Source organism: Lithobates pipiens, unplaced genomic scaffold, assembly GCF_037356315.1.
Source record: "Lithobates pipiens isolate NorthernLeopardFrog02 unplaced genomic scaffold, aLitPip1_a1.2 Scaffold_18, whole genome shotgun sequence".
Classification (NCBI taxonomy): domain Eukaryota; kingdom Metazoa; phylum Chordata; class Amphibia; order Anura; family Ranidae; genus Lithobates; species Lithobates pipiens.
This window is the reverse complement of record NW_027507758.1, coordinates 642579481-642603857: the sequence shown is the minus strand read 5'-3', so window position 1 is coordinate 642603857 and position 24377 is coordinate 642579481. Positions and strand designations below refer to the sequence as shown.

At 51.3% G+C, this 24377-nt stretch overlaps 2 protein-coding genes across 2 annotated transcripts in view; both read left to right on the top strand.

Annotated features, from left to right (window-relative positions):
* Window positions 1–10708, top strand: part of LOC143989712 (uncharacterized) — a 111602-nt gene extending 100894 nt beyond the window's left edge. Inside the window, exons 2-9 of the mRNA XM_077489986.1 lie at window positions 1252–1380; window positions 1874–2008; window positions 2097–2300; window positions 9114–9293; window positions 9382–9505; window positions 9622–9719; window positions 9809–10030; window positions 10154–10708. Coding sequence (XP_077346112.1) covers window positions 1252–1380; window positions 1874–2008; window positions 2097–2300; window positions 9114–9293; window positions 9382–9505; window positions 9622–9719; window positions 9809–10030; window positions 10154–10357 — 1296 coding nt within the window. The 3' untranslated portion in view covers window positions 10358–10708. The remainder of the gene's footprint in view (window positions 1–1251; window positions 1381–1873; window positions 2009–2096; window positions 2301–9113; window positions 9294–9381; window positions 9506–9621; window positions 9720–9808; window positions 10031–10153) is intronic.
* The window catches only part of LOC143989636 (uncharacterized), a 353768-nt gene that overhangs the window by 173446 nt on the left and 155945 nt on the right, over window positions 1–24377 (top strand). The window lies entirely within an intron of this gene.

Sequence of the window (24377 nt, the reverse complement as noted above, 5' to 3'; positions counted from 1 at the left end):
AAGCTTTCACCTCACCATCTCATTGGTCAAGAAATATGTTGCAGGACACAAAATAGAACAAAGAAGGACACTTTGAGGAGGTCTGTTTGCACAGCATCACTTACTGGTTGGCCAGTCCAATACCTTCCCATGACACATGGGAAGGTCCATGACTGGCAGTGCCCAGTGCTGGAATTTGGAGCCCCAGGAACCCACTGCCAGTCTGTGCAATGCCCTGGATACTACAGAATACTAACCAAGAGAACAACCCCCTCCTGCTGCTGTCCTCCCACCACCCACACTGGGCTGCCATTGAAGGGAAGAGAATAGACTCCTCCCCCACAGCTCTCTACTCCACCAGCAGCATCCTCCCACTATCCAATGCAATGCCTTCTCTTACTGCAGAGAGTGACATCACTCCTGTCAGTCAGCAGGCTGCCGGAGATTGGAGCCTTGCAGACAGAAATGTGGCAATTATCCTGATTAGCCGGCAACTCCGACCAAAAGTCAGCAAGCTCCCCTTCCTGCACATAATTATGACTCTGCATTGACCTCGCAGCAGGGCTTCAGAGCAAACAAGTCAAAACGGAGGATCAAAACCAGTTCACAGACCAAATAAACCCAACAGAGAAAAGGGAATTTCTGATCCAAGAGGGTCATAGGTTATTGAAAATATAGTAAACACTAAACAGTTCAAACTAAAATGTGTTCACATGGGGGGAGTAGTCCTTGAAGTGGTGTTGCCACCAAAAAATTTAAAATAGTTTAAAATTGTTAAAAAAAAAAATAATAATTGGAAAAAAAAATTTTTTACTCCCCTCTAAATGCCTGTTGCTAGGGGGTCCCTTGTAGTCTGCCTTCTTCATTGCCCGGGCTGGTGACATCACTTCCCCTCGCACCGCACAGTCATCTGGGACCTGTCACGTGACCCAGATGACTGTGCAGCGTATCACGGTGCCCTGCGCCGCTCACGCATGCGCAGTGGGTGCCTGGATGTGAAGCCAGAGTTGGGTGCCCACAGTAAGAATGATGACCCCGCAAGTGGATCGGGGAATGAGGGGGGCTTCATTCCCCCGCATCGCTGGACCCTGGGACAGGAAAGTGTCCGATTATTAAAAGTCAGCAGCTGCAGTATTTGTAGCTGCTGACTTTAATTTTTTTTTTTAGGGGGCACCCCACTTTAAATGTACAGAAACCCTCCTATTACCCCTTCACATCCTATTATTGTGTGACCAACATCATCCAAATAATTCTTACTTTAATTTACCAAAGTTATCCGTCTACAAGGAGACCTGTATAGATCAAATGACGGCACCAATGAGGATGGAGGAGGACCGGAGTCACATGACTGAGAAGATACTAAACCTCACCCTGGAGATCATCTACCTGCTGACCGGAGAGGTGAGGAGGATTCTGGGAGGTCACATGACATCACTCTTATCTCTATTAATAAAACACAGACCTGACCGGAGAGGTGAGGAGGATTCTGGGAGGTCACATGACATCACTCTTATCTCTATTAATAAAACACAGACCTGACCGGAGAGGTGAGGAGGATTCTGGGAAGGTCACATGACATCACTCTTATCTCTATTAATAAAACACAGACCTGACCGGAGAGGTGAGGAGGATTCTGGGAGGTCACATGACATCACTCTTATCTCTATTAATAAAACACAGACCTGACCGGAGAGGTGAGGAGGATTCTGGGAGGTCACATGACATCACTCTTATCTCTATTAATAAAACACAGACCTGACCGGAGAGGTGAGAAGGATTCCGGGAGGTCACATGACATCACTCTTATCTCTATTAATAAAACACAGACCTGACCAGAGAGGTGAGGAGGATTCTGGGATTCTAACATGATATTCCTATTGGTTCCTCAATACAGAGATTTCCTCTTGTGAAGTCCGGTGGTCATATGACCATCACAGTGCCTCCATGTGACTCCCTAAAACCTGAGAGACACAACATGGAGAAGATTCTAGAAGTCACCAAGAAGATGATGGATCTGCTGACAGGAGAGGTGAGGAGGATTCTGGGAATTGTGGGACATTATCCAGTAACAGACAAGGGATGTGTCTGGATGGTGACTGTATCATTGTGTGTGTCAGGTTCCTATAAGGTGTCAGGATGTCACTGTCTATTTCTCCATGGAGGAGTGGGAGTATTTAGAAGGACACAAGGATCTCTACAAGGACGTCATGATGGACAATCAACAGGATTTGAGTTATGTGAAGAATGTAAGGAAGGAATTTCCCCGGAATGAGATGATATTGAACCTCCCCCTGGAGATCCTCAGCCTGCTGACTGGAGAGGTGAGTGTAATGAAGGGGTTAAATCTGACTCCGCTGTACACTGGTATGTATTCAGAGTCACTTTAAGTCTTCTGATGTTCTTCTAATCCAATATTTCTCAACTTTTTTACCTTTGAGGAACCCTTGGCAAAAGATTTTAGATCTTGGGTAACCCCTAAAATAATTTTCAGATCAACACCTCATGGAACATCAGTGTGATCAGTGAGCTGTTGATATAACAATTATTGATTTTAGAAATAGCATTAAATAATAGAATAAATATTAAAACTTACTTCATTAATGTGGAACCTAGGCTGGCTTTTTTCTACAGAAAGTCCAGATTTTGGGTTGAATTAGTGATATGCACACACAAATGATATCTTCTACAATTAGGGGTGTCAACAGGGCAGGGCACAGGAGGGTCTCCAGGGAAGAGCACAGGGAGGTCCCCATGACAAGTCACAGAGGAGTCACTTCACCAGGGCAGAGGGGAGTGACCAGGTCAGGGCAGAGTGGATTGACCAGGTCATGGCAGAGGGGAGTGACCAGAACAGGGCAGAGGGGAGTGACCAGGTCAGGGCAGAGGGGAGTGACCAGAACAGGGCAGAGGGGAGTGACCAGATCAAGGCAGAGGGGAGTGACCAGGTCAGGGCTGAGGGGAGTGACCAGGTCAGGGCAGAGGAGTGACCAGGTCAGGGCAGAGGGGAGTGACCAGGTCAGAGCAGAGGAGTGACCAGGTCAGGGCAGAGGGGAGTGACCAGGTCAGGGCACAGGGGAGTGACCAGGTCAGGGCAGAGGGGAGTGACCAGGCCAGGGCAGAGGGGAGTGACCAGGTCAGGACACAGGGGAGTGACCAGGTCAGGGCAGAGGAGTGACCAGGTCAGGGCAGAGGGGAGTGACCAGGTCAGAGGTGAGTGACCAGGACAGGGCAGAGGGGAGTGACCAGAACAGGGCAGAGGTGTGACCAGGTCAGGGCAGAGGGAAGTGACCAGGTCAGGGCAGAGGGGAGTGACCAGGTCAGAGGGGAGTGACCAGGTCATGGCAGAGGGGAGTGACCAGGTCAGAGCAGAGGAGTGACCAGGTCAGGGCAGAGGGGAGTGACCAGGTCAGAGCAGAGGAGTGACCAGGTCATGGCAGAGGGGAGTGACCAGGTCAGGGCAGAGGAGTGACCAGGTCAGGGCAGAGGGGAGTGACCAGGTGAGAGGGGAGTGACCAGGTCAGGGCAGAGGGGAGTGACCAGAACAGGGCAGAGATGTGACCAGGTCAGGGCAGAGGGGAGTGACCAGGTGAGAGGGGAGTGACCAGGTCAGGGCAGAGGGGAGTGACCAGAACAGGGCAGAGATGTGACCAGGTCATGGCAGAGGGAGTGACCAGGTGAGAGGGGAGTGACCAGGTCAGGGCAGAGGGGAGTGACCAGAACAGGGCAGAGATGTGACCAGGTCAGGGCAGAGGGGAGTGACCAGGTCAGGGCAGAGGAGTGACCAGGTCAGGGCAGAGGGGAGTGACCAGAACAGGGCAGAGGGGAGTGACCAGGTCAAGGCAGAGGGGAGTGACCAGGTCAGGGCTGAGGGGAGTGACCAGGTCAGGGCAGAGGAGTGACCAGGTCAGGGCAGAGGGGAGTGACCAGGTCAGGGCACAGGGGAGTGACCAGGTCATGGCAGAGGGGAGTGACCAGGTCAGAGCAGAGGAGTGACCAGGTCAGGGCAGAGGGGAGTGACCAGGCCAGGGCAGAGGGGAGTGACCAGGTCAGGGCACAGGGGAGTGACCAGGTCAGGGCAGAGGGTAGTGACCAGGTCATGGCAGAGGGGAGTGACCAGGTCAGAGCAGAGGAGTGACCAGGTCAGGGCAGAGGGGAGTGACCAGGTCAGAGCAGAGGAGTGACCAGGTCATGGCAGAGGGGAGTGACCAGGTCAGAGGGGAGTGACCAGGTCATGGCAGAGGGGAGTGACCAGGTCAGAGCAGAGGAGTGACCAGGTCAGGGCAGAGGGGAGTGACCAGGTCAGAGCAGAGGAGTGACCAGGTCATGGCAGAGGGGAGTGACCAGGTCAGAGGGGAGTGACCAGGTCAGGGCAGAGGGGAGTGACCAGAACAGGGCAGAGGTGTGACCAGGTCAGGGCAGAGGGGAGTGACCAGGTCAGGGCAGAGGGGAGTGACCAGGTCAGGGCAGAGGATTGACCAGGTCAGGGCAGAGGGGAGTGACCAGGTCAGAGGTGAGTGACCAGGACAGGGCAGAGGGGAGTGACCAGAACAGGGCAGAGGTGTGACCAGGTCAGGGCAGAGGGGAGTGACCAGGTCAGGGCAGAGGGGAGTGACCAGGTCAGAGGGGAGTGACCAGGTCATGGCAGAGGGGAGTGACCAGGTCAGAGCAGAGGAGTGACCAGGTCAGGGCAGAGGGGAGTGACCAGGTCAGAGCAGAGGAGTGACCAGGTCATGGCAGAGGGGAGTGACCAGGTCAGGGCAGAGGAGTGACCAGGTCAGGGCAGAGGGGAGTGACCAGGTGAGAGGGGAGTGACCAGGTCAGGGCAGAGGGGAGTGACCAGAACAGGGCAGAGATGTGACCAGGTCAGGGCAGAGGGGAGTGACCAGGTGAGAGGGGAGTGACCAGGTCAGGGCAGAGGGGAGTGACCAGAACAGGGCAGAGATGTGACCAGGTCAGGGCAGAGGGAGTGACCAGGTGAGAGGGGAGTGACCAGGTCAGGGCAGAGGGGAGTGACCAGAACAGGGCAGAGATGTGACCAGGTCAGGGCAGAGGGGAGTGACCAGGTCAGGGCAGAGGAGTGACCAGGTCAGGGCAGAGGGGAGTGACCAGGTCAGGGCAGAGGAGTGACCAGGTCAGGGCAGAGGGGAGTGACCAGAACAGGGCAGAGGGGAGTGACCAGGTCAAGGCAGAGGGGAGTGACCAGGTCAGGGCACAGGGGAGTGACCAGGTCAGGGCAGAGGAGTGACCAGGTCAGGGCAGAGGGGAGTGACCAGGTCAGAGCAGAGGAGTGACCAGGTCAGGGCAGAGGGGAGTGACCAGGTCAGGGCACAGGGGAGTGACCAGGTCATGGCAGAGGGGAGTGACCAGGTCAGAGCAGAGGAGTGACCAGGTCAGGGCAGAGGGGAGTGACCAGGCCAGGGCAGAGGGGAGTGACCAGGTCAGGGCACAGGGGAGTGACCAGGTCAGGGCAGAGGGGAGTGACCAGGTCATGGCAGAGGGGAGTGACCAGGTCAGAGCAGAGGAGTGACCAGGTCAGGGCAGAGGGGAGTGACCAGGTCAGAGCAGAGGAGTGACCAGGTCATGGCAGAGGGGAGTGACCAGGTCAGAGGGGAGTGACCAGGTCAGGGCAGAGGGGAGTGACCAGAACAGGGCAGAGGTGTGACCAGGTCAGGGCAGAGGGGAGTGACCAGGTCAGGGCAGAGGGGAGTGACCAGGTCAGGGCAGAGGAGTGACCAGGTCAGGGCAGAGGGGAGTGACCAGGTCAGAGGTGAGTGACCAGGACAGGGCAGAGGGGAGTGACCAGAACAGGGCAGAGGTGTGACCAGGTCAGGGCAGAGGGGAGTGACCAGGTCAGGGCAGAGGGGAGTGACCAGGTCAGAGGGGAGTGACCAGGTCATGGCAGAGGGGAGTGACCAGGTCAGAGCAGAGGAGTGACCAGGTCAGGGCAGAGGGGAGTGACCAGGTCAGAGCAGAGGAGTGACCAGGTCATGGCAGAGGGGAGTGACCAGGTCAGGGCAGAGGAGTGACCAGGTCAGGGCAGAGGGGAGTGACCAGGTGAGAGGGGAGTGACCAGGTCAGGGCAGAGGGGAGTGACCAGAACAGGGCAGAGATGTGACCAGGTCAGGGCAGAGGGGAGTGACCAGGTGAGAGGGGAGTGACCAGGTCAGGGCAGAGGGGAGTGACCAGAACAGGGCAGAGATGTGACCAGGTCAGGGCAGAGGGGAGTGACCAGGTCAGGGCAGAGGGGAGTGACCAGAACAGGGCAGAGATGTGACCAGGTCAGGGCAGAGGGGAGTGACCAGGTCAGGGCAGAGGAGTGACCAGGTCAGGGCAGAGGGGAGTGACCAGGTCAGAGGGGAGTGACCAGGTCAGGGCAGAGGGGAGTGACCAGAACAGGGCAGAGGTGTGACCAGGTCAGAGCAGGTACTGTGAAAAAACAAAATAAAACACACACTGGGGAAATTGCTAAAAGTGAAAAAAATGTTAATGTTATCCTTAAAGTGAAAAAATAATAAAATCAATAATTAGGTCCGCTGCTGCTGTTTACAAAGGTATAGACCTTAAAAATGGATGACAAAAAAAGAGAAAAACTGCGCAAGCGGAGTAAAGTGCTTACAAATGAATAAAGTGCTTAACATATTTAATATATACTGTGGTGATCATGGGTGTTTCCTTATCTCGGTATATGCACTCCCTTGGATTACTCTGAGAACTCTGTGAATGGAATCTTTGTACATCACCTCTATTTTACAAATCAAAGCTTTGTCTGGCCCCTGAACTGAAAAGCTGAGGGCCCAGCAACTCTGGTGAGTGGGGTTACCGGAGGGGATCCTTGCCTTAAGGATCCTGCTTCATCTCATCCTACTGAAAGCACCCAGCACTTTATCTTATATTTTGTTTAGTACTTTTATTTGTTATATCAATATTATATGATCATCACAGTATATGTTGAGCACTTTATTCATTTGTAAGCACTTTACTCCGCTTGCGCAGTTTTTCTCCTTTTTTGTCATCCAGAGCAGGTACTGTGACAACCACGCACACCTGCAGAGGGCAGTGTGTTTCCTTGCGGTACAGGAAAATTACCGCAAGGGGGGTGAACAAGCCCTAAAGGCTATTTTAGGAAGGGGACAGACCTGGAATTGTGAATGCAATTGAACTAGCAGTGACATTCAACAAGGAATCTCTCTAGAAAAAAACAATTAAAAGTCAGGAGCAAGAAATCCTGTAGCAGATGCCTTTTAATAAAAGGACATTTACCTGTGTAGGAATCCAGCAGCTTCCTCACCGTGACTAGTTCTTCGCTAGTCTTCAGTTTCCCGGTGTTGGCATCCTAACTGTGGGCAGCTGGCTTTGCTGCTTTCTGCTTCACAGCCGCCTGCGCACTGTGCATGCGTAAACCACGCTGCTCTATCTAACTGGCCCTGCAGTCTCCTTGGACCTGCGATGTGTCCCAGAAGGCTGGAAGAAGGAGGAGAACTTTTTCTCAGATCGCCTAGGCAATCTGAGTGGAAATGGGAGCGGGTACCTGTCAAAACCAGGTTCCTACTTTCCTGCCGCCCCAAAGAAAATGACATGCCAAATGTGGCAGAGGAGGGTGAGGACTTAAAGCGGAACTTTCTGCTTTAACTAGATAAGTCAGTAAACAGTTAAATAGAAATAGTTGATCAGTGAGATATAGATTTGGTGATGACGGTGTATGGAGAGGAAAGAAGAGTTGTATAGAATAGAGGCAGTGAACTGAAGGTAACCAGACTGGGAGAGAGGAGTGGGAAGCCCAGCTACATATAGTGGGAGAGGAGTGGGAAGCCCAGCTACATATAGTGGGAGAGGAGTGGGAAGCCTAGCTATATATAGTGTGAGAGGAGTTGGAAGACCAGCTACATATAGTGGGAAGACCAGCTAGATATAGTGGGAGAGGAGTGAGAAAACCAGCTACTTATAGTGGGAGAAGAATGGGAAGCTCAGCTGCATACTGTATATTGTGAAGCCCAGCTACATATAGTGGGAGAGGAGTGTGAAGCCCAGCTACATATAGTGGGAGAGGAGTGGGAAGCCCAGCTACATATAGTGGGAGAGGAGTGTGAAGCCCAGCTACATATAGTCGGAGAGGAGTGTGAAGCTCAGCTACATATAGTGGGAGAGGAGTGGGAAGCCCAGATACATATAGTGGGAGAGGAGTGGGAATCCCAGCTACATATAGTGGAAAGCCCAGCTACATAGGAGTGGGAAGCCCAGCTACATAGGAGTGGGAAGGCCAGCTACATTTACTACTCTAAGCTGTGCTGGGAGAAGATAAAGGCCGAACGGAATACAGCTGGTTGGGAGAGCGATGAGGAGACAACAGGGAAGATATCTAGGCTGGGCAGACAAGTGACAGGATAGACGGGACTGAACGAGGAGTATATGAGTGAAGGACCACAAGGAGACACCAGGACACAATCAGAGATATCAGGGAGAAGGATGGAAGCTTGTTTATAGGAAAGGGGGATGAGGGCATATCTGAGAAGCCGAGTGAGAATGGCAAGAATCTGGAGGGAGGAAGTGAAGAGAAACAAAGTTACAATCAGAAGGGAATATGAACGAGTCACACTGAGAGCAAAGAGGGAATGCAGCTAACAGTCAGAGCACTGAGCCGCTCTGTGATAGAATAACAGGAAGACCACAGAATGTCGCTTAGCGGCTTCAGATGGACATTTTAGCTTCCTGGGCCCCCTCTGGAACTGACAGGGCCCGGGCCCCATACAGCAGAGCCGGTGGTACTCCCTTATCAGTGACCATGCACACAAGTACTATGAATACATAAAGTGTACATACTCTGATATTTGGTTATAGCACAAGATGGCGGCATTGGGTATAGAAAATAACAATTTCAGGTTTAGTCCAATCATCCATGGTAACATTTCCTGGTGGGTCAGTGATCCTTACTAGTAAAACATTAGTGACTTTATTATACAGTATGACTTCTAGAAGGATCTATAAATCTGACCACATTGTAAATCATATCATTGGATGGGGATGTCTGTCCTTTGCTGAATCAGGAACATTGTGGCCAATCCCTGGAGAGTAAATATAGAGCTGAGCATAGAGGTGAGGGATTATGGGAGAGTGATATTTATCTTTGTATAATACAGAACTGTACAGTAATAATGAAGAAATCTACAAGAAGGAGATCTCATTATATGATCACAAGATCCTCGGGAATCCAGAATCCCATCACCATCCCCCCACCTCCATCCCCAATCCCTACAAGACACAACATGGAGAAGATTCTAGAAGTCACCAAGAAGATGATGGAGCTGCTGAAAGGAGAGGTGAGGAGGATTCTGGGAATTCTGGGACATTATCCAGTAACAGACAAGGGATGTGTCTGGATGGTGACTGTATCATTGTGTGTGTCAGGTTCCTATAAGGTGTCAGGATGTCACTGTCTATTTCTCCATGGAGGAGTGGGAGTATTTAGAAGGACACAAGGATCTCTACAAGGACGTCATGATGGACAATCAGCCGCCCCTCACATCACCGGGTAAGAGGAGACTTTATTGTAAAGGAGAGAGCAGTACGGAGGCTCCACCTAGATCCCCCATCATCTGATAAACACATAGAAACAATGTATTCAGTCAGTGTGTGTGTTTCCTACAGATGGATCCAGTAATGGGAACCCACCAGAGAGATGTCCCCGTCCTCTGTATTCCCGGGATTCCACACTGGAAGGTCACACCATCCCCCACCATCATCAGGTAGATGAGGAACAATCACTGATAGTATCATTAGGATCTGTACATTATCTGCATTGTTACCATTGATGTCATTTTTATTATATATTCAGAGTGGAAACCTGAGAGATTCTAAAGTTGAAGTTAAAGAAGAGATAAAAGAGGAGGATGATGAGGATGGGGTGATGGAGGAGTCCCTTAAAGAACACAAAGATCTGTACCAGGACACCATGGTGGAGTCATCCAGCTACAGAAACCCACCAGAGAGATGTCCCCGTCCTCTGTATTCCCGGGATTCCACACAGGAAGGTCACACCATCCCCCACTGTTACAAGGTTGGTGGGATGGAGCATCTAGAACATGGACTCCTAGAGATGATGTGTGGATTTTCTATGTGATGTCACAATAATAAATCTTCTATCTTACAGATGATATTCTCTCTCATTTTCTTGGTTTAGAGTGGAGATCCAATGGATATAGAATTTGAGGTGAAATCAGAAGAAGAAGAGAGGTATGTGAGGGATGATCAGCAGTCTATGGAGGAGGATGGAATAACGGGGACATTTATAGAGGAGGACACTCCTACAGAGATCAGCACAGGTGGGTCATTAACACTAAATACATTTCTCCACCCATACTGCTCACTGATTGGTCCAGAGTAGGGCGGGGGCTGGGTGATATCAGCCTGTAATCCCCTGGTCACTTTCCTGAGCTGTGTTCCCCGTCCTGTATTCCTGGATTTCTCTCCGATAATCTTCCTTCTCTGTGCTGCCGACACAATTTATGTATCTAGACTGGATTTATGGAGATTCTGGGGATCAGCTGGCAGCAAAATGTTCCTTTTCCCCATAGATGTTACTAGATCTAGGCACCTGGGGTATGTGATTTGGGTCTTCTGCCCCATACCCGGGTATGACAAGATCTCTGACAGAACAATCCCCCCAGGATTACTTGTTGTGTTGTCTGCTGGCTGTGCCGGGTGGAGGGATATGTCTGTATAGTCTCAGACCCAAGTCACTCTGCAACTTGTCTCATGTAATCATTTCATCTTCCACTGATTACTGAATACCAATATTATGAGTCCTGACCCTTACACTGTATACTTTATATTCTACATTACATACTCCTGACCCCTGCACTATATACTCTATTGTACATTACATACTCCTGACCCCTGCACTATATACTCTATGTTGTACATTACATCATTCTGATACTATATAGTCCTATCTGTTGTATCTTATACAATATGTTGTACATGACATAGTCCTGAATTCTGCTCTCTCCCCTCCCCCCACTGCTATATATACACATAATATGTATTCTCTTTTGTTACACCCATTTCCTACCAGCTGGACATTTTATATCTGGTGATGTGATTGGAGCACAGACTTTTACATGTTGATAATAATGTGATAACATCCTCAGACTTTGAACCCTTAAACAGAAAGTGATAATGGGGGAGGAGTCAATAACCCAATGATGGGGGTCTTCAGGATCAGTCCAGTCTTCATCTTGGTTGTTCCCCCCCCCATCCTCACTCTCTGACCTCTGGTGGGGCTCAGCCCCACTGTTATTCATGACTAAATCATGGACTAAATAAGGAAGTGCAGGACTTCTTGTGTTGGGAAGATGGCAATGAGTGATAGAGGGGGAGGGGACACTCGTCCTATAATCCCCTCATCACTGTCACTCCTATAAAAGACAGTTCTCGTTGTTTCCTCCCTCTCTGACTAAGGTCCATGAATAAAGAAATGATCTGGTAGGAGATCAGAGGACCCATTTACTAGTTACCTTGAGGGGGGAATTGTAAGATCCTCAGAGACAAAGCTGCCTGATGTGGGCGGAGTCCTGGTTTAGGGGAACCAATCAGCTCATGTCTAGTAATAATCTTTGTATCTCTATTTTAGTAGATGGACGGGAGATGAGGAAAACCTCAGAGGATTGTCTCACTTTGTCTCCAGACTGTAAAGTAGAAGATGAGGACATCACACAGTATAGTCCAGGAGAAAACCCGACTACCTCAAATGTCCATCCGGCACCACACAGTGTAGATGGACCATCGTATTCCTCTTATCCTGAGGAACCTCAGACTGTGCGGGACGGGGCCGTCCTTCCAACAGGGAAGAGCTTTTCCTGTACTGAGTGCGGGAAGTGTTTCCGTTTTAAATCCAATCTTAATGTGCATATAAGATCTCACACAGGAGAGAAGCCGTATTCCTGTCCTGAGTGCGGGAAATGTTTTTCAGTGAAGTCCGATCTTTACACACATCAGAGATCTCACACAGGAGAGAAGCCGTATTCCTGTCCTGAGTGTGGGAAATGTTTTTCACAGAAGTCCCATCTTTACACACATCAGAGATCTCATACAGAGGAGAAGCCATTTTCCTGTCCTGAGTGCGGGAAATGTTTTTCACAGAAGGCCAATCTTTTCACACATCAGAGATCTCACACGGGGCAGAAGCCGTATTCCTGCCCTGAGTGCGAGAAATGTTTTTCAGTAAAGTCCAGTCTTTCCACACATCAGAGATCTCACACGGGGGAGAAGCCGTATTCCTGTCCTGAGTGCGGGAAATGTTTTTCACAGAAGTCCCATCTTTACTCACATCAGAGATCTCACACGGGGGAGAAGCCGTATTCCTGTCCTGAGTGCGGGAAATGTTTTTCACAAAAGTCCGATCTTGTCAAACATCAGAGATCTCACACGGGGGAGAAGCCGTTTTCCTGTCCTGAGTGCGGGAAATGTTTTTCACAAAAGTCCGATCTTATCAAACATCAGAGATCTCACACGGGGGAGAAGCCGTTTTCCTGTCCTGAGTGTGGGAAATGTTTTTCACAGAAGTCCAGTCTTTACACACATCAGAGATCTCACACGGGGAGAAGCCACTTTCCTGTCCTGAGTGAGGGAATTGTTCCTCACTGAAGTCCTGTCTTCCTGTACATCAGGGATCCCACACAACCCTTGAGGTGTATTAGTGCCTTGTGTGTGGGAAATGTCTTCTATATGAATGTTGCTGGACATCACAGCTCTCATGTGGGGAAGAAGCACACCCTGATATACACCTCAGATATACTCCATGGCTGATCTTCATCATGGAAGAAACAGTTGATAAGGAGATCAGAGATCACCAAAGACATGGATGAAGTGTTGTACCGTGTCGGCCACTGATAGCAGGAGAAAAAAAAAAATTGAGTCATTTCCTCTCATCCATTTTGTAGCTTTTGTAAATATAAAAAAAAAAAATCATTGAATGAATGAATGAATGAATGTTGTTCGCATTCCTCCCGCTGTGAGGTCATTTTTTTGTAATTCTAAAAACATGTTATGATAAAAGAGGTGAAGTTCGATGGCACAAAGGCCTCGGAATACACAAAGGGGCAGTGACTCCAATCATCAGTAACATGCCATTGTAGAAACAATATTCAGCATAATAAAGACATGTGAAATGTGTTGATATTCGGAGACTGTGACGGGGCGTCTTCTCTCTATGGACAACGTCAAAGCTGGTCATGGAAAGTCCAGTAATAATTGTAGGAAGTGTGTACTGAGATGTAGTCTTGGAAGAAAAGAGAGGCGGCAGAACAAGCCCCGGAATCTAAAGCATCCCTCATATTTTATTTCATACAATGATTTCCTATTACCATTGGTTCCATCTAGTGGTAATAATGTGGTATTGCTCTAATTTTCCGGATGGAGGTATTTCAGAAAATAAATATTTATTCCAGTCTCTAGATGGAGCTGATGATCATAGGAAATCACATCAATACAATTATATCACACATTTATAACATCTGGGACAATGCTTGTCATGCTCTTCCAACACATTTTCTATTTATAGTCCCCTTAGTTTCCTTCATCAGGAATGATTTCATACTAATACCTGAGATCATACACTTATCAGTACAGTACACACTGAAGGACATAAGTTAGAGAGCATGTAACCCCAACATGTCATATTCCTGATATGTGCCTGCTGTCCCATGTACTGGTATGAAGAACTCTCCTCTTCTCTTCGTATTGATTCCTTTGTGTGAAATCTCTGGTGATCCTGCCACTCCCTCTGCTTTCCTATTAAAAACTGATCACTCTAGGCATGAGCACAGTGTGGTCAGTGTGCAGGCTGTCCTGAGAACTCAGCCTGCTCTCCTCCAAAGATTAGACTTCTGCTGGCACGTCTCATCTACTGGGAAGACCAGTGCACTTCTTTTTATCTCTCCCAGCTCTCCATGCAGATGATAATAGAGAATGTGTTATTACTTATGAAAAAGGGGAAAAAAGGTATATAAAATATTTGTGTTGGCCTAGTGTGTGCAGCAACTTTTTTATTAATACATTTTAGTAGAATTTTTAAGTGTGATCTCTGGTGGTAGAATTATTCCTCTCACTCCGACATTGGTGATCCCTCACATGTGTGGTGCAATCACGCTCTACATACACATATACACAGTATGAGTGCGTTTACAGGTGTGTGCGGGGCAATGGGGGTCACTTTTCATTTTTTTTTTTTTTTTTTTGAAAAAAGGAACGTTTATTGAGCATACAAAATACATAGGATAGCAGTAACACATATGGGGTGCAACATGCACCAAATATACGGATAGAAAACAGCTGCTAACAATACCACAGGCTGAAAAAAACGAGGAGGGGGGGGTTCTTTGTTTACAGGTTGCACATTACATAAAAAGCAAGGGGCAATGCGGTGTGTTCAGAAATGGGGGGAAAGAGGAACTCAGAGGTTGGGAGTCATATGCCGAGCCATAGTACATCCTACGCAAAGTAATTCACAGGGAGGAGCAGGAAGCCATTATTATGCGGGCGAAGAGCCCACCTACAACCACGGAGACAGCTAGACTCGCCGGGCCGAACCCGAGTAGGTGTAAGGAGGCGTACAGACCACAAACTACACTAGTCGGTACATGTATCTGAATCCCCCATCCATTTATCCCATAGCTTGGCAAACTTGCCCGGGCAGCCTCTATGCATATACAGCAGTTTTTTATAGGGGAGAGTGGCATTGACAGCCGACTTCCATTGTCGGGCGGTGGGGGGCGCTGAGCGCAACCAGGTGCGGGCTATCTGCAGTCTGGCTAGGTATAGGGTCTCCTGTAGGAAAACAGTCGGAATCCTTGCCTCCTCGGATACGAGGAGAATCCCCAGCAAACATTGGCGGGGGCATAGCGTCAGAGGGGAGCCCATTTGGTCGTGGAGGAAGTCAACAATTTGCTTCCAGTAAACCTGCAACTCAGGACAGGACCAAAGGAGATGGTAGAACGTGGCCTGGGGGTCACCACATTTAGGACATGTTGGATCATAGCCAGGTCTAAACTTGGACAGCCGCCCAGGGGTCAGGTATGACCTATGTAGCATGTAAAGGTGTGTAAGTCTGTCAGAGAGTTTAGGGGAGACCAGCTTAGGGGTGTCAAGTGCAGTTTCCACTTTTCATTTTTTTAATATACATTTTGTTATTTTTTGTTTACTTGTTTAATTTTTTTAATATTTTTTTTTATAATTCAAATTTTTTAAATTGTTTATTATTTTGTTCTTATTTAACTGTATTTCTATCACATGTGGATAACAAACGCCCCATGTGATATCATTAGGCAGGTGACAGGTCCTCTTTATGAGACATGGGGGGTGTATTAGACCTCCAATGTCTCCTCTGCCCTCCAATGCACAGATGGCGCCTCGGTTAGATGTTTCCTTGGCGGTATCATCCGGGGAATGAGGAAACAATGAGGACTGCCGGCTTCATTCAGAGAAGATCGGGGGATGGATGTTCAGCAATCTCCTCTCTCTTGGCTTCCTTCCTGGTTGTGGTCTCAGGTTCCCAGGATGAGCAGGAGAGCCCAGGATCTACACTTGGGGGGTCATACAGCCCCCCGGATCACTCTTACTGTGCAGCTGGGAGCCGGCTGAAGAAATCTACTGCCGGGATTGGCTTGTGATTAACCCTTTACTCTCTGGGTGTACTATGTACCTCCAAAGATCTAAACTGGTTAAACAACATGTCTGGGGGGTCCGAATACTGGGGGGATTAGTGATGGACGAACTTCCGACGGGGCGTTTCGCAAACGCGAAACGCGGCCGATAGTTTGCGAACCGAAACGTTCAAGGCGGACCCCATTGACTTCAATGGGAGGTGAACTTTACAAATCTACAGGTCAAATTTGCAGCCACAAAATAATTACTAGCTGTGCAAACATAGTCCCACCACATGGCCAATGACATAACACATGTATGAGGTGAATCTGGGATCGACAACTACAAGCATTCTTTTTTATATGTGAAATTGTGACAATTCAGGACTGTGGAGCACATGAAGGCAATGGAGGAGAGGGAAGGTCAGGTTAGGCAAAGAAGAGGGTGCAGGAGATGATCACCAGCACCGTGATATAGAGCACTGACATCAGCACCGTGATATAGAGCACTGACACCAGCACCGTGATAGAGTGATCTGACACCAGCACCGTGATAGAGGGCACTGACATCAGCAGCGTGACATAAAGCACTGACACCAGCACTGTGATATACAGCACTGACACCTGCACTGTGATAGAGTGATCTGACACCAGCACCGTGATAGAGAGCACTGACATCAGCAGCGTGACATAAAGCACTGGCACCAGCACCGTGATATACAACACTGACACCTGCACCATAAGCAGCCCAAGGAGGAAGTCAGCATAGCACAGGGATGGTGGGAGCCCCTTATAATGAGAATAGCACAGGGATGGTGGGAGCCCCTCATAATATGCACAGCAGAGGTATAGCCCCAGGAGGAAGTCAGCACAGCACAGGGATGGTGGGAGCCCCTCATAATAAGCAGCCCCAGGAGGATGTCAGCATAGCACAGGGATGGTGGGAGCCCCTCATAATAAGCAGCCCCAGGAGGAAGTCAGCATAGCACAGGGATGGTGGGAGCCCCTCATAATAAGCAGCACCAGGAGGAAGTCAGCATAGCACAGGGATGGTGGGAGCCCCTCATAATAAGCAGCCCCAGGAGGAAGTCAGCACAGCACAGGCATGGTGGGAGCCCCTCATAATAAGCAGCCCCAGGAGGAAGTCAGCATAGCACAGGGATGGTGGGAGCCCCTCATAATGAGCATAGCACAGGGATGGTGGGAGCCCCTCATAATATGCACAGCAGAGGTACAGCCCCAGGAGGAAGTCAGCACAGGGATGGTGGGAGCCCCTCGTAATAAGCAGCCCCAGGGGGATGTCAGCATAGCACAGGGATGGTGGGAGCCCCTCATAATAAGCAGCCCCAGGAGGAAGTCAGCAAAGCACAGGGATGGTGGTAGCCCTTTATAATGAGCAGCCCCAGGAGGAAGTCAGCATAGCACAGGGATGGTGGGAGCCCCTCATAATAAGCAGCCCCAGGAGGATGTCAGCATAGCACAGGGATAGTGGGAGCCCTTCATAATGAGCATAGCACAGGGATGTGGGAGCCCCTCATAATATGCACAGCAGAGGTACAGCCCCAGGAGGAAGTCAGCACAGCACAGGGATGGTGGGAGCCCCTCGTAATAAGCAGCCCCAGGGGGATGTCAGCATAGCACAGGGAAGGTGGGAGCCCCTCATAAAAAGCAGCCCCAGGAGGAAGTCAGCATAACACAGGGATGGTGGAAGCCCCTCATAATGAGCAGCCCCAGGAGGAAGTCAGCATACCACAGGGATGGTGGGAGCCCCTCATAATAAGCAGCCCCAGGAGGAAGTCAGCATAGCATAGGGATGGCGGGAGCCCCTCATAATGAGCATAGCACAGGGATGGTGGGAGCCCCTCATAATGAGCATAGCACAGGGATGGTGGGAGCCCCTCATAATATGAACAGCAGTGGGAGCCCCTCGTAATAAGCAGCCCCAGGGGAATGTCAGCACAGCACAGGGATGGTGGGAGCCCCTCATAATAAGCAGCCCCAGGAGGAAGTCAGCACAGGGATGGTGGGAGCCCCTCATAATGAGCATAGCACAGGGATGGTGGGAGCCCCTCATAATAAGCAGCCCCAGGAGGAAGTCAGCATAGCATAGGGATGGTGGGAGCCCCTCATAATGAGCATAGCACAGGGATGGTGGGAGCCCCTCATAATATGAACAGCAGTGGGAGCCCCTCGTAATAAGCAGCCCCAGGGGAATGTCAGCACAGCACAGGGATGGTGGGAGCCCCTCATAATAAGCAGCCCCAGGAGGAAGTCAGCACAGGGATGGTGGGAGCCCCTCATAATGAGCATAGCACAGGGATGGTGGGAGCCCCTCATAATAAGCAGCCCCAGGAGGAAGTCAGCATAGCACAGGGATGGTGGGAGCCCCTCATAATAAGCAGCCCCAGGAGGAAGTCAGCATAGCACAGGGATGGTGGGAGCCCCTCATAATAATCAGCCCCAGGAGGAAGTCAGCACAGCACAGGGATGGTGGGAGCCCCTCAAAATAGGCAGCCCCAGGAGGAAGTCAGCATAGCACAGGGATGTTGGGAGCCCCTCATAATGAGCATAGCACAGGGATGGTGGGAGCCCCTCGTAATAAGCAGCCCCAGGGGGATGTCAGCAGAGCACAGGGAAGGTGGGAGCCCCTCATAATAAGCAGCCCCAGGAGGAATTCAGCATAGCACAGGGATGGTGGGAGCCCCTCATAATAAGCAGCCCCAGGAGGAAGTCAGCATAGCACAGGGATGGTGGGAGCCCCTCATAATGAGCATAGCACAGGGATGGTGGGAGCCCCTCATAATAAGCAGCCCCAGGAGGAAGTCAGCATAGCATAGGGATGGCGGGAGCCCCTCATAATGAGCATAGCACAGGGATGGTGGGAGCCCCTCATAATAAGCAGCCCCAGGAGGAAGTCAGCATAGCACAGGGATGTTGGGAGCCCCTCATAATGAGCATAGCACAGGGATGGTGGGAGCCCCTCATAATATGAACAGCAGTGGGAGCCCCTCGTAATAAGCAGCCCCAGGGGAATGTCAGCACAGCACATGGATGGTGGGAGCCCCTCATAATAAGCAGCCCCAGGAGGAAGTCAGCACAGGGATGGTGGGAGCCCCTCATAATGAGTATAGCACAGGGATGGTGGGAGCCCCTCATAATAAGCAGCCCCAGGAGGAAGTCAGCATAGCACAGGGATGGTGGGAGCCCCTCATAATAAGCAGCCCCAGGAGGAAGTCAGCATAGCACAGGGATGGTGGGAGCCCCTCATAATAAGCAGCCCCAGGAGGAAGTCAGCACAGCACAGGGATGGTGGGAGCCCCTCAAAATAAGCAGCCCCAGGAGGAAGTCAGCATAGCACAGGGATGTTGGGAGCCCCTCATAATGAGCATAGCACAGGGATGGTGGGAGCCCCTCGTAATAAGCAGCCCCAGGGGGATGTCAGCAGAGCACAGGGAAGGTGGGAGCCCCTCATAATAAGCAGCCCCAGGAGGAAATCAGCATAGCACAGGGATGGTGGGAGCCCCTCATAATAAGCAGCCCCAGGAGGAAGTCAGCATAGCACAGGGATGGTGGGAGCCCCTCATAATGAGCATAGCACAGGGATGGTGGGAGCCCCTCATAATAAGCAGCCCCAGGAGGAAGTCAGCATAGCACAGGGATGGTGGGAGCCCCTCATAATGAGCATAGAACAGGGATGGTGGGAGCCCCTCATAATATGCACAGCAGAGGTACAGCCCCAGGAGGAAGTCAGCACAGCACAGGGATGGTGGGAGCCCCTTGTAATAAGCAGCCCCAGGGGAATGTCAGCACAGCACAGGGATGGTGGGAGCCCCTCATAATAAGCAGCCCCAGGAGTAAGTCAGCACAGGGATGGTGGGAGCCCCTCATAATGAGCATAGCACAGGGATGGTGGGAGCCCCTCATAATAAGCAGCCCCAGGAGGAAGTCAGCATAGCACAGGGATGGTGGGAGCCCCTCATAATAAGCAGCCCCAGGAGGAAGTCAGCACAGGGATGGTGGGAGCCCCTCATAATGAGTATAGCACAGGGATGGTGGGAGCCCCTCATAATAAGCAGCCCCAGGAGGAAGTCAGCATAGCACAGGGATGGTGGGAGCCCCTCATAATAAGCAGCCCCAGGAGGAAGTCAGCATAGCACAGGGATGGTGGGAGCCCCTCATAATAAGCAGCCCCAGGAGGAAGTCAGCACAGCACAGGGATGGTGGGAGCCCCTCAAAATAAGCAGCCCCAGGAGGAAGTCAGCATAGCACAGGGATGTTGGGAGCCCCTCATAATGAGCATAGCACAGGGATGGTGGGAGCCCCTCGTAATAAGCAGCCCCAGGGGGATGTCAGCAGAGCACAGGGAAGGTGGGAGCCCCTCATAATAAGCAGCCCCAGGAGGAAATCAGCATAGCACAGGAATGGTGGGAGCCCCTCATAATAAGCAGCCCCAGTAGGAAGTCAGCATAGCACAGGGATGGTGGGAGCCCCTCATAATGAGCATAGCACAGGGATGGTGGGAGCCCCTCATAATAAGCAGCCCCAGGAGGAAGTCAGCATAGCACAGGGATGGTGGGAGCCCCTCATAATGAGCATAGAACAGGGATGGTGGGAGCCCCTCATAATATGCACAGCAGAGGTACAGCCCCAGGAGGAAGTCAGCACAGCACAGGGATGGTGGGAGCCCCACGTAATAAGCAGCCCCAGGGGAATGTCAGCACAGCACAGGGATGGTGGGAGCCCCTCATAATAAGCAGCCCCAGGAGGAAGTCAGCACAGCACAGGGATGGTGGGAGCCCCTCATAATGAGCATAGCACAGGGATGGTGGGAGCCCCTCATAATAAGCAGCCCCAGGAGGAAGTCAGCATAGCACAGGGATGGTGGGAGCCCCTCATAATAAGCAGCCCCAGGAGGAAGTCAGCATAGCACAGGGATGGTGGGAGCCCCTCATAATAAGCAGCCCCAGGAGTAAGTCAGCACAGCACAGGGATGGTGGGAGCCCCTCATAATAAGCAGCCCCAGGAGGAAGTCAGCATAGCACAGGGATGTTGGGAGCACCTCATAATGAGCATAGCACAGGGATGGTGGGAGCCCCTCATAATAAGCAGCCCCAGGAGGAAGTCAGCATAGCACAGGGATGGTGGAAGCCCCTCATAATAAGCAGCCCCAGGAGGAAGTCAGCATAGCACAGGGATGGTGGGAGCCCCTCATAATAAGCAGCCCCAGGAGGAAGTCAGCATAGCACAGGGATGGTGGGAGCCCCTCATAATGAGCATAGCACAGGGATGGTGGGAGCCCCTCATAATAAGAAGCCCCAGGAGGAAGTCAGCATAGCACAGGAATGGTGGGAGCCACTCATAATAAGCAGCCCCAGGAGGAAGTCAACATAGCACAGGGATGGTGGGAGCCACTCATAATAAGCAGCCCCAGGAGGAAGTCAACATAGCACAGGGATGGTGGGAGCCCCTCATAATGAGCATAGCACAGGGATGGTGGGAGCCCCTCATAATATGCACAGCAGAGGTACAGCCCCAGGAGTAAGTCAGCACAGCACAGGGATGGTGGGAGCCCCTCGTAATAAGCAGCCCCAGGGGGATGTCAGCATAGCACAGGGATGGTGGGAGCCCCTCATAATAAGCAGCCCCAGGAGGAAGTCAGCATAGCACAGGGATGGTGGGAGCCCCTCATAATAAGAAGCCCCAGGAGGAAGTCAGCACAGTACAGGGATGGCGAACTTTACAAATCTACAGGTCATATTTGCAGCCACAAAATAATTACTAGCTGTGCACACATAGTCCCACCACATGGCCAATGACATAACACTTGTATGAGGTGAATCTGGGATCGACAACTACAAGCATTCTTTTTTAATATGTGAAATTCTGACAATTCAGGACTCATGAGGCCATGGAGGAGAGGGAAGGTCAGGGTAGGCAAAGAAGAGGGTGCAGGAGATGATCACCAGCACCGTGATATAGAGCACTGACACCTGCACCGTGATAGACTGATCTGACATCAGCACCGTGATAGAGTGATCTGACACCAGCACCGTGATAGAGAGCACTGACATCAACAGCGTGACATAAAGCACTGACACCAGCACCGTGATATACAGCACTGACACCTGCACCGTAAGCAGCCCCAGGAGGAAGTTAGCATAGCACAGGGATGGTGGGAGACCCTCATAATGAGCATAGCACAGGGATGGTGGGAGCCCCTCATAATATGCACAGCAGAGGTACAGCCCCAGGAGGAAGTCAGCACAGCACAGGGATGGTGGGAGCCCCTCATAATAAGCAGCCCCAGGAGGAAGTCAGCATAGCACAGGGATGGTGGGAGCCCCTCATAATAAGCAGCCCCAGGAGGAAATCAGCACAGCACAGGGATGTGGGAGCCCCTCATAATAAGCAGCCCCAGGAGAAAATCAGCATAGCACAGGGAGGGTGGGACCCACCCTTATAATAAGCAGCCCCAGGAGGAAGTCAGCATAGCACAGGGATGGTGGGAGCCCCTCATAATGAGCATAGCACAGGGATGGTGGGAGCCCCTCATAATAAGCAGCCCCAGGAGGAAGTCAGCATAGTACAGGGATGGTGGGAGCCCTTCATAATAAGCAGGCCCAGGAGGAAGTCAGCATAGCACAGGAATGGTGGGAGCACCTCATAATAAGCAGCCCAGGAGGAAGTCAGCATAGCACAGCGGTGGTGGGAGCCCCTCATAATATGCACAGCAGAGGTACAGCCCCAGGAGGAAGTCAGCACAGCACAGGGGTGGTGGGAGCCCCTTATAATAAGCAGCCCCAAGAGGAAGTCAGCACAGCACAGGGATGGTGGGAGCCCCTCATAATAAGCAGCCCCAGGAGGAAGTCAGCATAGCACAGGGATGGTGGGAGCCCCTCATAATGAGCATAGCACAGGGATGGTGGGAGCCCCTCATAATAAGCAGCCCCAGGAGGAAGTCAGCATAACACAGGAATGGTGGGAGCCCCTCATAATAAGCAACCCCAGCAGGAAGTCAGCATAGCACAGGGATGATGGGAGCCCCTCATAATGAGCAGCCCTAGGAGGAAGTCAGCATAGCACAGGGATGGTGGAAACCCCTCATAATGAGTATAGCACTGGGATGGTGGGAGCCCCTCATAATAAGCAGCCCCAGGAGGAAGTCAGCATAGCACAGGGATGGTGGGAGCCCCTCATAATAAGCAGCCCCAGGAGGAAGTCAGCATAGCACAGGGATGGTGGGAGCCCCTCATAATGAGCATAGCACAGGGATGGAGGGAGCCCCTCATAATAAGCAGCCCCAGGAGGAAGTCAGCATAGCACAGGAATGGTGGGAGCCCCTCATAATAAGCAGCCCCAGGAGGAAGTCAGCACAGCACAGGGATGGTGGAAGCCCCTCATAATGAGCATAGCACAGGTATGGTGGGATCCCCTCATAATAAGCAGCCCCAGGAGGAAGTCAGCATAGCACAGGGATGTGGGAGCCCCTCATAATAAGCAGCCCCAGGAGGAAGTCAGCACAACACCGGGATGGTGGGAGCCGCTCAAAATAAGCAGCCCCAGGAGGAAGTCAACATAGCACAGGGATGGTGGGAGCCCCTCATAATGAGCATAGCACAGGGATGGTGGGAGCCCCTCATAATATGCACAGCAGAGGTACAGCCCCAGGAGGAAGTCAGCACAGCACAGGGATGGTGGGAGCCCCTCGTAATAAGCAGCCCCAGGGGGATGTCAGCATAGCACAGGGATGGTGGGAGCCCCTCATAATAAGCAGCCCAAGGAGGAAGTCAACATAGCACAGGGATGGTGGGAGCCCCTCATAATAAGCATCCCCAGGAGGAAGTCAGCATAGCACAGGGATGGTGGGAGCCCCTCATAATGAGCACAGCACAGGGATGGTGGGAGCCCCTCATAATAAGCAGCCCCAGGAGGAAGTCAGCATAGCACAGGGATGGTGGGAGCCCCTCATAATGAGCATAGCACAGGGATGGTGGGAGCCCCTCATAATATGCACAGCAGAGGTACAGCCCCAGGAGGAAGTCAGCACAGCACAGGGATGGTGGGAGCCCCTCGTAATAAGCAGCCCCAGTGGAATGTCAGCACAGCACAGGGATGGTGGGAGCCCCTCATAATAAGCAGCCCCAGGAGGAAGTCAGCACAGCACAGGGATGGTGGGAGCTCCTCATAATGAGCATAGCACAGGGATGGTGGGAGCCCCTCATAATAAGCAGCCCCAGGAGGAAGTCAGCATAGCACAGGGATGGTGGGAGCCCCTCATAATAAGCAGCCCCAGGAGGAAGTCAGCATAGCACAGGGATGGTGGGAGCCCCTCATAATAAGAAGCCCCAGGAGTAAGTCAGCACAGGGATGGTGGGAGCCCCTCATAATAAGCAGCCCCAGGAGGAAGTCAGCATAGCACAGGGATGTTGGGAGCACCTCATAATGAGCATAGCACAGGGATGGTGGGAGCCCCTCATAATAAGCAGCCCCAGGAGGAAGTCAGCATAGCACAGGGATGGTGGAAGCCCCTCATAATAAGCAGCCCCAGGAGGAAGTCAGCATAGCACAGGGATGGTGGGAGCCCCTCATAATAAGCAGCCCCAGGAGGAAGTCAGCATAGCACAGGGATGGTGGGAGCCCCTCATAATGAGCATAGCACAGGGATGGTGGGAGCCCCTCATAATAAGCAGCCCCAGGAGGAAGTCAGCATAGCACAGGAATGGTGGGAGCCCCTCATAATAAGCAGCCCCAGGAGGAAGTCAG